General features: G+C 40.2%; 1 protein-coding gene across 1 annotated transcript in view; it reads right to left on the minus strand.

The window, feature by feature from the left end:
• Positions 1 to 13,626, minus strand: part of LRP1B (LDL receptor related protein 1B) — a 1,294,122-nt gene that overhangs the window by 149,025 nt on the left and 1,131,471 nt on the right. The window contains 4 exon segments of the mRNA XM_044303104.1: positions 3,460 to 3,579; positions 5,890 to 6,009; positions 6,123 to 6,239; positions 12,855 to 12,948. Of these exon segments, the coding sequence (XP_044159039.1) occupies positions 3,460 to 3,579; positions 5,890 to 6,009; positions 6,123 to 6,239; positions 12,855 to 12,948 (451 nt within the window).

Raw genomic sequence — 13,626 nt, forward strand, 5'->3', positions numbered from 1 at the left:
GTCTATAAATCATAGAGAGGCGATGTATTGATTGTAAGTACAGTGTCTTACATGTAATGTTTTATGCTTCCTGTTACCTGGCTAGTAAGGACCAACAACAGGTCTGTGAACGATAAAGTAGTAGTGCATTGTATAGTGAATAACATGTATTTATTTTTTATGCTTCCTGTTATCTGATTGATAAGAACCAAAAGCCAGTCCGTGGATCTTGGAGCAACAGCATATTGTATTGTCACTCATATGTAATCGTGTCCTGTTTTCTGATGTGTGAATTCTAAGGACCAAAAATATATCTGTGAATCATGAAGAGGCAGTGTACTGTACAGTCAATACAATGACTTACATTTATTGTGTTATGCTTCCTGTTACATGGCTGGTAAGGACTAGTGATGAGCGGCAGGGGCAATGTTCGAATCCGCAATATTTTGCAAATATTTTGTAGAATATTCGTTATATATTTGCAAATTCGAGAATTCGAGATTATATTTTTGATTGCGAAAATCGGCAATGTAATATTTGCGTAATGCGCGTGAAATACAGGCATGGGTCACTATAGCTACATTTTTTCAAGCTGGTATAAGTTTCATGAGACTGAAGAAAATGGTTGACACTGCAGAACATTACTATAGCTTTATATACAGATTGAATGCTCCAATATATTCGCAATTGCTAATTTTCGGCAATAGTAAGGGGTAGGCAACTTTCCTATTGGTTGCTAGGGATGTTGCTAAGCTCAGACAAAGCCTTTTCATTGGCCCACAAGCTAGAAGAAGGGAGGGATGATCACCTGATGTGTACTGTGTTAATAAACAAAAAAAATAATAATAATATTCGTCATTACGAATATATAACACTATGTTCTAAATATTCGCAAATTCTCGAAGTGCCGATATTCGCAATTAAAATTGGTTATTCAAATATTCGTGCTCAACACTAGTAAGGACCAACAACAAGTCTGTGGATGATAAAAAAGGTAGTCTATTGTGTAGTGAATAGCATGCAATTTCTATTCTACTGTACTTGTTACTTGACTGGTAAGGACCAAAAACTCAACTGTGAATCATGGAGAGGTAGTGTACTGTATAGTATGTACAGTGACTTACATGTAACGTTTTATGCTCCCTATTACCTGGTTGGTAAGGACCAACAACAAGTCTGTGGATCTTGGAGCAACTGAACTGCATATTGTATAGTGACTCCTATGTAACTGTGTCCTGTTTCCTGATGAGTTTTAAGGACCAAAATCCAGTCTGTGAATCATGGAGACATGTTATCATACAGTGACATACGTGTAATTTTTTAATGTTTCCTGGTATGTGGCTGGTTGGGACCAAAAACAAGTCTGTGTGTGTATAATAAAGAGGCAGAGTACTCTGTAGGGATGCTATGATTATGTTTTTACAGCAGTGGATTTATGATATAATTAATTCATTAATATGCCTTTGCTATGATCATTCAAACAATTAAATGCATACATTATAAACAGCCCAAATAAACAATGTAACATCTAATTAGCCAGTGTACAGTATATGTAAATACACATGAAAAGCACACGTACAATGTTGCGATCCATGCAATGTAGAAATGTGCCTCAGGCTGTGAATTTAACACTAATTGAAGGAACATTACAATTGTTCATTTGATGCTGCAGGTATCAATATCTCATTTCTTATGTTTTCTGCATTAGTAAGATATGGAAGTGACAAGAGATTACATTTGTCTTCGATATAATGGGATACAAAGGTTAATTTACTATGCAGCTCTTAATTACCAGCTTGGACCTTTGACTCTGTTCTAATTGTGGAGCTAAGAGATGCATTCAGGAAAAGTAATGAATTACAGATACAAGGTTTTTTTTCACAGTAGGTAGCTAATTACTTTAACCAGTTTCACAAGTGCAAAATACTAGTCACTGCTGAGCCTAGAATAGCAGCTTACAGAGTATGCTAGCCTATGCATATTTATAAATCTGCACACGGAATCTTTGATCAACTTGTTCTCTGTGACTATTAGTTGCTGGAAGTCTACAGGACACCATTGAGTCATCTGCCCATCTATGTATATTAAAGCAGGATGCAGCCAAATGTAAAATTATATTAATGACAGGAGCATAAAATCTGCATAAAAATGCAAAAAATATACAAGATAACAGCACTGATATGCAGTATGCTCATTTAATATTCTTAAGAGACTTTTGAGGAATGTTCAGGCCATACCTTTGAAGAGAAAAATCGTCCCAACCCAACCATATCATGAGGATTGAGGAGTGAGTCTCATGAGCAGAGGGACCTGCCAACAGTCTCCCATTGGCAGATGCCATACCTAGGCTTTCTATCTCTCAGGTCAAAGGTTCCATTTTTGGTGCCCTAGTCCTGTATGTAAATTCTTTGGCCAAGGTCAAGTGTCTTCGTTCCCTCCCTCCTCTCCTTCCCTAGGTAAGCCAATGGCAGATGTTATGGGAAAGACGACATATGAATAGCCCCACTGACTTCAATCAGTTCTGAAAATGGCTGTGTAACGGCAGTTAAAACAATGTCCATCACATGGCTGCTTTTAACTGTTGCGTTGAGTATATACCCTATGTAATACCTTCATTGATTCTTCAGAATCAACATTTGATTCACATTTTTTCCCAAAATTTGGACTTGTCAGGATTTTTTGAAATTCAAATTGGGCAAAATTTTCACGGAGAGAGAAAGAGAAAGATGGGGAGATAGAGAGAGATAAAGAGAGAGGGAGAAAGAGAGGCAGAAAAAGAGGAAGAGAGAAAGAAAAAGAGGGATATTGAGAGATAAAGAGAGAGAGAGAAAGAGGCAGATAAAGAAAAAGAGAGAGAAAAAGGAAAAAAGAGGGAGAGAGAGAGAAAGAGAGGGAAAGAGAGAAAGAGGGAGAGCCTCTCGGGAGCGCCCTCTTTCCTCCCCATCTCTGAGAGCTCTCTCTCCCCCTTCTCTCGTCCCCTCTTTCAAGAGAGTGAGAGAGGGAGAGAGGGGGGGGGGAATAGAGGGTGAGACAGAGAGGGAGAAAGAGAAGTAGAGGCTTTTCCAGGCAAAGTTCTTTTGATTCAGGTAGAATCAATTTGTACCCAAATCAAAATATTAAATTTGACAATAAAAATTAAAAAAAATGTTCATCTTTTCTAAAGGCCTACTGTATTCTGAAGGTTGTCAACCAACATTTAATTCCCAGAAACTCCTTTTAGGTCACATCACCTCGATCCCTTCTCTCCCATAAACCCCATGTTTAGCCAGTTGATCCCATTTCTGATTCCACACGCAGGGCAGAACATTTTGTTTCTAGTCTCAATCAAAAACTAAAAAAGAATAATATCCATTGACACATTCTGCAGATCTACAAAACTGAGAAGAGGCAGAGAACATGAAACCAAAGGCTTTGTAGACAAAACGTCTGCGTCTGTCGTTTACATGGCTGCAAGACACGCGCTCGGCTGTTGGTGCTCACCGCAGTTTGCTTCGTCGGAGCCGTCCGCACAGTCGGCGTCTTCATCGCACACCCACAGTTTAGATATACAATGCTTTGTGGTTTTACATTGGAAGTGGTCGGGAGAGCAGCTGTTTTCTGCTGTGAATAGAAAAAAAAAAGGTGAATTCATCCATAACTGTGGAGATATTCTGGAGATTTGCATTCAGTGGGTGTTAAGGTGAAAAAATCCATTAGGCATACACTGAAATATGGAAGCTTCTCACTGTATTTTTCATGTAGGTGGGAAGACGATGCGGTTTTCCATGTATCTGGGGAAGATTAGGACTTTAAATAGATTTCCTTTCTGGTGTGTGGGCTTATAGGAAGATTGTAATAAATTGTTGCCAGCTCAGAAAGGGTTTAAATCGTACTGTGCCTACATATAGTGAGGGGGAGGACATTGTCTGGACTGTATCCGTCTGAATGATAACCTGGGCATTCAGTATTGTTAGACTGACTCTTAAAGAAGCTGTATGCTGTAAGAAAAGTCTGTTTCTTTCTATCTAATTATTGTTTACATCTAATATCTACAGATGTAGCAATCCTCATCTTGATACTTAAATATTTAGCCAGCTGTTTCTTACAGACATAGCTGTAAGGCTACATTCACATGACAGTGATTAAAAAAAGGCTATTAAGAACAGACACAGTAAGTTTTTCATGGCCATTTTACATCCATGTGTGCATGTCTGTCCATTTTTAAATTGCCATTTTGCATCCATTTTGCAACCTGTTTTAATGGTTGTTAAAAACAGATACATTTAATTGGCTAATTTTAATATCTAAACTCCTGCAGTGCCCTCACGGTATACATAATGCCTCCCCCCCCCCCATAGTGCCCCCTGGACATCACATGGCCCCCATAGTGCTCCTCAGTGTAAATAATGGCTCCCAAAGTGACCTCTGCAGTGTAATGAATGCCCCCATTAGTGTCTCCGAGTATTAATGCCCCCATTAGTGGCTCACAGTACTATTTATGCCCGCATTGGTGTCCCCAAGATCTGCTTGTGCAAAAAAAAAAAAATAATAATAAAAAATAAAGAACTTATTCAGTTGCATGGGCAGGGACAGTCACACATTACTTGATGCAGAAGGCCCTGCACTCCCAGAGTGAAGATGTCACCAAGTGCTCCAAGAGAGGGTCCTTCCCCATCAAATGAGGAGCGACTAAAAATAAATGAGAACAGTCATTTTTTCTAACCTCTAAAAGGCCATTTTTCACACATGCACTCCTGTCTAAACAGCTGTTAAAAAAGGCCCCATTGATCTCAATGGGTCCACCTGTCCGGGAAAATGGCCGAAAATAGATAATTTCCTATTTTTCATGCCCGCTACTCACTGGCCATTAAAACAAAAACAAAAAAATATATATTCCCACTGACTTCAACTGGTTTTGAAAATTGCCGTGTTATGGCAGTGAACCAAAAGACTGTCACATGGCTATTTTTCACTGCTGTGCGACTGTAGACTAATACCCTATGTATCTCCAATCAAGACTCTCAGAGAAAATGTACACATTGAAAAGTGTTGTCCTGGACCAGTGCAAGCTTGTCCATGGACCGTGCCTAGTACTTTAGCCTATTCCCAAGGGAATGCTGCTTTGCATAGTCATTAAGATACATACATTTTCTAGCTCCTGTAACTACGTTTTGCTATAGACTACAGATTGTTCCTAATTCTGACCTCAGCTTGTTCCTGACCTCACTTCTGCCTCACCCTTTCGATCGTCTACCTGGCATTCATTGTCCAACTTCTAGTTTGGACCCTTCGCTACATTCCTGATTACACTCTCATTTTGTCCTTTAAATTTCCTCATTTGAACAGCTATCCTGTTGTCGACCCTTGGCTATGTTCCGGACTACTCTACTTCTGTATCAGCACTACTTCTGCCAATCTATGGTTATTCTGTAGATTGTAACCCAGGAATCAGTCATACAGCAAAGTCCAGACCTCCTTGCATGGGTTAAAGGTGAAAGTCACATGATCCCTTAAACTCCACATGCTGGTCTAACATGTGGAGTAATAATCTAGATCTGTGATAAAAGAGCATTCCATTTATTCCTAGGTTCTCTATCTATGATACATGACGCATACAGTATCTGTAGGGGGCACGCTGGTCAAGCCGTTAATCAGCAGCGTAATATGATGGTAGCTTTGGGCGTACTTTGATGTCATGTGTTTCTGTAGGGGGTTACACTCATGTAGACTGGGCGTCCATTCTCATCTGTCTTACATTGCTCCTTTATAGCAATATCAAGCATTTACAAAGATTCATTTCTACATTTCTACATTGGAAACCCATTGGTTTAGTAAAGTTGACTTACTTCACCGGAGAAGACAATCTTATCTAGTTAATTGATTTCACTATGTTGCTTTTGCACATTTGCGTAAAGATCACGGTGAACTTACGGCAATCAATCTCATCTTCTTCATCTCCGCAGTCGTTCTGGCCATTGCATCGGAGATTTATCGGGATGCATTTCTGCTTCTTGGTGCATTTGAACTGACCAGACAGACAGGCGTAGGTGTCTGAAAAGCGAGTCGAGAAATTATAAGAAACGTTCCTCTTGATGCTAAATCAGTGGAGCCTGTGCTCTCTTCAAGTGCAATGCTCATCCGGCAATCTTTACATAATCACCTACCACAGTTGAGTTCATCTGAATTGTCCCCGCAATCGTTTTCTCCGTCGCAGATAAAAGCTGGGAGGGCGCAAAGTCCGGTGCCGCATTGAAACCTCCCCGGCTGGCACTTGAAGTCAGCTGTAAAAATAGAAAATGTATTCTAATTTATGGGGAAAGGCAGGATCGCAATCACTTTTATGTACAAGTAGGACAGGAAAGGGGCTCTTGTACATAAGTCAAGTGATATAATCATTGACAGAACTATTGGATAAATAAAAAAGGAAACTTTATTCCACATTAGAAAGACATCAGAAAAAAAAATGGTAGATGAGGGAACAAATGGGTATGAAGATAGCAAAAGCATGGCTGCAAGAAAGAAAATTATTAGGAGCCATCGCTGCAAGCTAAGGTGGGAACCTGTGAATGATTCATATGGTCCTTTCCTATGACATCTCTGAGTGATTCACTTGGTCCTTTTCTATGTCATCGCTGAGTGAGTCATATAGTCCTTTCCTATGACATCCTTGAGAGATGATGACCCAGGACCTGAAGACAAGCCCATTCCTTACCTGCCAAGATCAGAGGGGTTGCTTGAAGCTTTCAGGGCTCCATATGCAAAATTTGCAGCAAGACAACAACTGTCACATCCTTAAAGGTCATCCATCATTTTTGACACGTCAGAAGTTTTGATCAGTGGAATTCCTCTTTGTTACTGGATGGTTCTGATAGACTCTCCTGGGACAGCCGAGTGACCGTTGTATACATTCTACAAGTCATTATACATGGTGGGCCATTTATATGGATACACCTTAATAAAATGGGAATGGTTGGTGATATTAACTTCCTGTTTGTGGCACATTAGTATAAGTGAGGGGGGAAACTTTTCAAGATGGGTGGTGACCATGGCAGCCATTTTGAAGTCAGACATTTTGAATCCAACTTTTGTTTTTTTCAATAGGAAGAGGGTAATGTGACACATCAAACTTTTTCACAAGAAAGATGATTGGTTTTAACGTAACTTTATTCTTTCATGAGTTATTTACAAGTTTCTCTTTGTTTACAGCTATTGACATGTCACCGAGGTTAACACGTGCGGAGCGGATAGTAATTGTGTTGATGTCTGGTGAACGCAGTAACCGGGTCATTGCAGCAGATTTCAATGCAAGACAGCCTACGAGACCAGCCATCTCCCATGCTACAGTTAGCAAACTGCTTGCTAAGTTTCGTGAAACTGGTTTAGAGTTGGATTTGCCAAAATGTGGACGCATGAAATCTGTCACTAATGAAGAAACATCAGTGGCTGTCCTAGCTTCATTCAGCAAGAGCCCACAGCGTAGCACTTGTCGCATGTCACTGGAGAGTGGCATTAGTCGAACATCCCTTTGGCGGATATTAGCTACTCACAAATGGCACCCTTACAAACTCCAGCTACTGCAGCATCTCAACGAGGATGACCCAGATCGGCGCACTGAATTTGCAGAATGGGCAAAACAAAAATTGGAACAGGACCCTCAGTTTACACAGAAGATTTTGTTCAGTGATGAGGCAAACTTTTATGTGAATGGTGAAGTTAACAAACAAAACCACCGCTATTGGTCTGACACTAACCCACATTGAATAGATCCCTCCAAGACTGTTGGAACCAAAAAATGTATATGGGGTACAAAGATAGTGTGGCCATTCTTCATCAATGGAAACCTCAAGGCCACTGGATATGCAAAATTGCTACATGATGATGTGTTTCCCTCTTTATGCACTGAAGCTGGCACGTTCCCTGAGTTTTTCCAGCAAGATGGTGCACCACCACATTATGGGTGTCAGGTCCGAGCATTCTTAGATGAACAGTTACCTGGAAAGTTGATTGGTCGTCGTGGGCCAGTTGAATGGCCCTCAAGGTCTCCCGATCTGACCCCCTTACACTTTTATCTTTGGGGTCATCTGAAGGCAATTGCCTATGCTGTGAAGATACGAAATGTGCAGCACCTGAAACTACGGATACTGGAAGCCTGTGCTAGCATTTCTCCTGCGGTGTTGCTATCAGTGTGTGAAGAGTGGGAGAAGAGGGTTGCATTGACAATCCAACACAATGGGCAGCACATTGAACACAGTTTATAAGTGGTCAGAAACGTGTAAATAACTCATGAAAGAATAAAGTTACTTTAAAACCAAGCACACCATTGTTTTTCTTGTGAAATTCCCAATAAGATTGATGTGTCACATGACCCTCTTCCTATTGATAAAAACAAAAGTTGGATTCAAAATGACCGACCACCCATCTTGAAAAGTTTCCCCCCCCTCACATATACTAATGTGCCACAAACAGGAAGTTAATATCACCAACCATTCCCATTTTATTAAGGTGTATCCATAAAAAAAATGGCCCACCCTGTACTTTATCAGCATTGGTTTTCTTGTATGGGAAAGAGGGTCTTTTTGGACACCTCAAAAATGTGTTCGACCATCACCAAGTGGTTCCCCCGACACTTACTCCCCTGTCCACGAGGCATAGGTTTCTCTTTATGGATACCCACAATGTTCTAAATGTGATGGAAAGGAATAAAACAACATGCTCATAGTTTTTCCTTGTACTTTTTTGAGGCCATATATTGGTTGTGGTTTTACTGTGAATTGTAGAGGAGGGGGATCCCTAGACTAAATTAAATGCAGATGGGAGGTGAATAATCCCAAAATCAAATTATGTATGTCTGTATTTTTGGTGCTTCTAAACCTAAAACTCATATATTGCTGTCTAATGTCAGAGGGTTGTCTCAGAAAGTTTACGACTCATGGTAACCCCTGAAAATATTTGAAATTGCTGGTGGATAACATGTCTTAACAGACATAATATTACATTCAGATATATGTCTGCTTGAATAATGCATGGATGGCTCACGTCTGACAGGGTGGATCTCCGGTAGCCCCCCTCCCCCACCCTCCATGACCGCCTGCTATGACATCCAGTTGCCCATGACCCAATGGGGGATGGTTATCTTTATGAGATAAACCCTTAAGGTTTGGAGATCCTTTTGTATCTCCTTTGAAAATATTTGATAGCGCTGATTTTGTTAACATTAAAGAAAATGGTGGGGTGCAGAGTAATCCATGTCACATTGTCAGAAGGCAACATTTCAAACATGAGCAAAGAGGATAAAACAAGATATTCTGCAAATGTACAAGCAAAAAGTACTAAATTTAAGATGTCTTACAAACCAGTTTTTTTTTTTTAATTGGCTGATGTGATATTTGGGTAAAAAGGTCAAAACAATCAAACATGAAAAAGTTACGACAATCAAGCTGCATCCAAAAGACAAATGAAAGTTCATTTGAAACTCCTGTTTTTGTTGCATATTACATATTATTTCTGGTTCTTTATCTGTGTTTCCGTTTTTCTTTTTTTTTGTGTCACATATTTAGGGTTGTTCTGGCCATGGGAGGGGGGGGGGGGGGTTATATCATACAGAGTGAGTGAGGGGCAACTTGAAGCTCCTAGGCTCCAATAAAGTAAATTATATGATTCCCTTTAAGCATTATCTTACACTTCATAGATAGATAGATAGATAGATATATAGTGAATGGTCTGCTGGTGCAGTCACTGTGTACATACATTACATTACTTATCCTGTACTGATCCTGAGTTACATCCTGTATTATACTCCAGAGCTGCACTCACTATTCTGCTGGTGCAGTCACTGTGTACATACATTACATTACTTATCCTGTACTGAGCCTGAGTTACATCCTGTATTATACTCCAGAGCTGCACTCACTATTCTGCTGGTGCAGTCACTGTGTAAATACATTACTTATCCTGTACTGATCCTGAGTTCCATCCTGTATTATACTCCAGAGCCGCACTCACTAATCTGCTGGTGGAGTCACTGTGTACATACATTACATTACTTATCCTGTACTGATCCTGAGTTACATCCTGTATTATACTCCAGAGCTGCACTCACTATTCTGCTGGTGGAGCCACTGTGTACATACATTACTTATCCTGTTCTGATCCTGAGTTCCATCCTGTATTATACTCCAGAGCTGCACTCACTATTCTGCTGATGGAGTTACTGTGTACATACATTACTTATCCTGTACTGATCCTGAGTTACATCCTGTTTTATACTGCAGAGCTTCACTCACTATTCTGCTGGTGGAGTCACTGTGTACATACATTGCATTACTTATCCTGTACTGATCCTGAGTTCCATCCTGTATTATACTCCAGAGCTGCACTCACTATTCTGCTGGTGGAGCCACTGTGTACATACATTACTTATCCGGTACTGATCCTGAGTTCCATCCTGTATTATACTCCAGAGCTGCACTCACTATTCTACTTGTGAAGTCACTATGTACAGTACATGTGTAACAATACTTTAACTTAATGATTCTGAATTACAGCCCGTAATAGACTCTAGAGTTGCACTCATTATTCTAATGACTGTTATTGGAGACTGTCAGCAAGCTTACTGACAAGCACACACCAAACACCTTAGCTGAACTCCTAAAATTCAGAGGGACAGTTTGTTTTTTCTACTACAATACCAGAACATGCTGTGAGCACTGAAATTATGCCAGGAGCTTTGGAGCCTTGGAGCTTTCAGCTTTGAAGCCTGCAGGATTGTGATTGTAGTTCTGGAGTTACATACTGGCTGCAACTCAGGATCAGTGCAAGATAAATAATGCAAAATTCTCCTGCTTTTTGTGCAGATTAATTCTGTTTGTGATCTGTAACTTGCTGCTGAGAGGTGGACATATCCTTTAAAGCAGGGATCAGGTACCTTTGGCACTCCAGCTGCTGTGAAACTACAACTCCCAGCATGCAAACATGCTCTGCTGCTGATCTCACAACTCCCATAGAAGTGAATGGAGCAGTCTGGGAGTTGTAGTTTCAGAACATCTGGAATGCTGGAAGTTGTTGATCCCTGCTTTAAAGGGGTTAGCCAGTCTATATTACTATGGGAACAGCACATGCATGCTGCTAGTATTGAGCATTATTAAACCTAAGGGCATTGATGTCTGATCGTTTATTATGAATAATTCAGGTTTACACGCAGGTCCGTTGACCTACATGCCGGCAAAACATGAATACTGATGGAAGGTTTTGTCCATCGGTGGGCTCTATCCACCTAAACTGGGGACAGACAGGAAAACTAGCGCATGCGCAATCCACGGAATGGAGACCAATGATAGACAGAACTCTCCATCATCGGCCATCTTTTGAGTGCAGTGCCGGCATGCAGGTTAGCGGACCTGCGTGTAAACATGAATTATTCCTATTAAACTATCGGACGTTAGTGTCAATTGTTTAATAATGCTTATTATTAGCAGCTGGTAACAGCACATACACAGCTAGTGATATAAACTGGCAAACCCCTTTAATGATTTAGCCATAGCTTTCACCGCAATATTTATCCGCCACCATGTCTAAAAGATTCATCCAACCTGCATATTCCAATACAACACATTTCAGACTACAGCGTGTTGTCCTTTGTCATGGCTAAGGACAACATGCGATTGTCCAAAAATCGTTGGTTTTAATGCAATATGTAGCCTTGGATTTTTTTTTAGAGGTGGTGCTGGAGCTTCCTATTTTATCGTACATTGTCCTTTTGGCCGAAGCGGCATTTCTTTGTGCACCGTCTAATACCGGCACATCTGACTTGCGGTGTGGTGAGCTGGACTGAGTCTCTATTTTTTTATTTATACTGCGATTAAACAATGCTTTTTTAAAAATAATGATCAGTAAAGTTCCCGTAGATGCAAAATCCGACAAATCTTACATTCGTTATGCCAGTCTCGCTTCATGAGTTATGCCAACAGCAGAGCTGTGCTACTTAATATGCCGGGTAATTAAATAATTGTCCTATATTTTATGTGCATATCCTGTTCCTGTTTAATTTAGATGCCTTTCTCTAGCAGGTAGTGAAGTGTGAAGTAGTTTGCATTCTGAACTTTTTTGCACATTTTTATGAACCTGGCACTGCAGCGAGAGGCGTTGATTAGTTTAAGTTCATACATGTACAGAATTAGGTAGCAGGACATAATTATACAGGACATAATTATATATTCTTCTAAAAGTACGGAAAAGTTTGAAGGCTTAAAAAAAATATAATAATTAAAGTAACAAGTAGAATGTGGTGTGTTATGTTCTCATCTAGATATGTTCTCACCTGAAGGTCCAAGTGCGAGGAAACTTTAAGTCAGTCAACAAGTTAAAACACAAAGGTCAATGGCACATGGAAAAGCCATGTATGGCAGAATATAGAGTCCTCGTGGGATGGTAAAAGAGTGTCTTTGCATGTGCAAATAAAAATCAGCTCCGTTCATCAGTATGGAGTTGTTTCGTTGACAAGCGCATGGATTTCTGCAACATCCATTCACATGAATGAAACTGACTTTCATTCGAAGACATTTTTTTTATCACAAACTCTACCGCGTGTGAAGGCACCCTGAAGAACCTGAAGGCACCCTTAAAGTCTTACTGTACTTTCAGTAAATTTTTGATATGTCATAGGGACATATCAAGACGATCAGTGGGGGTCAGAGCACTGAGAACCCAACCAATCTCTAGAACAAGGGGAGAGAAGCGCTTGCTTAGCGCATTCTCTCTTCTCAATGCAGGACAGGGGGCGAGACAGACTCAATAGAAGGTCTATGGGCCCATATCACTCTCTCGTGTCTTGTGCAGCGAGAAGAGAGAGTTCACTAAGCGAGTTTTTATAAAACATCTGGAAAAAAAATGATACTTACGACATTCAGGAGGCTCATCGGATCCATCTCCACAGTCATCTACTGTGTCGCATTTCCACCAAAATGGAATACATTTATCTGTATTGCAGCGGAACTGAAATAAAATAACCTTCCATTAATGATTTAATGAAAGCTTTGCCATGATGAATGATTATTGTTGAAGATTTATAATTCTGTTTCCAGTTAAGTTATGGCCTGTTTAATATGATAGATGTTTTTGCATGGAGCGGTGGAATTATTCGAGTGTTTCAAAGCCTTGGTTTCTTTGAAGTTCCTTACAGAACATTTTCATTGAATCTCAGTGTGACAGACGTTCCATAGTTAGCTAAACCTGTTATAAGCTTTGGAAAGTAAATCTGTGACTTTTCTATGCTAGCTGGGATGAATGTGTCAAAAAAACAAAAACAATCGTCTATGAGTCCAAAATGAAACGAGCAACATCTATCGCCTGGTACTCAATCAGCTGTATTGCTTATGTAAATCCATGCATGACGGGTACGAATGTTTGGAAGTTGTAGGAAGTAGTCAGCCATACATTTGTAATTCAAAGACTTAATCCAGATGTCCCACATTTCTTACAGTATGCTGAAGGACATAATTGCAAGGCTTTTTGTGGTAATGAACCTCTGGTGTCTACAGATCCAATAATTCTTGAGATTTATTTTGCACTGGACTTTGCAGTTACTGAACTCCTTGAGAAGTGACTCCAGAGATTTCTTGTCTAGAGACTTTTAAGGAGACTTTAAGTGTTTTTTTTCCAGGACCCAGCGGG

The sequence above is a fragment of the Bufo gargarizans genome, chromosome 8 (assembly GCF_014858855.1).
Source record: "Bufo gargarizans isolate SCDJY-AF-19 chromosome 8, ASM1485885v1, whole genome shotgun sequence".
Classification (NCBI taxonomy): Eukaryota; Metazoa; Chordata; class Amphibia; order Anura; family Bufonidae; genus Bufo; species Bufo gargarizans.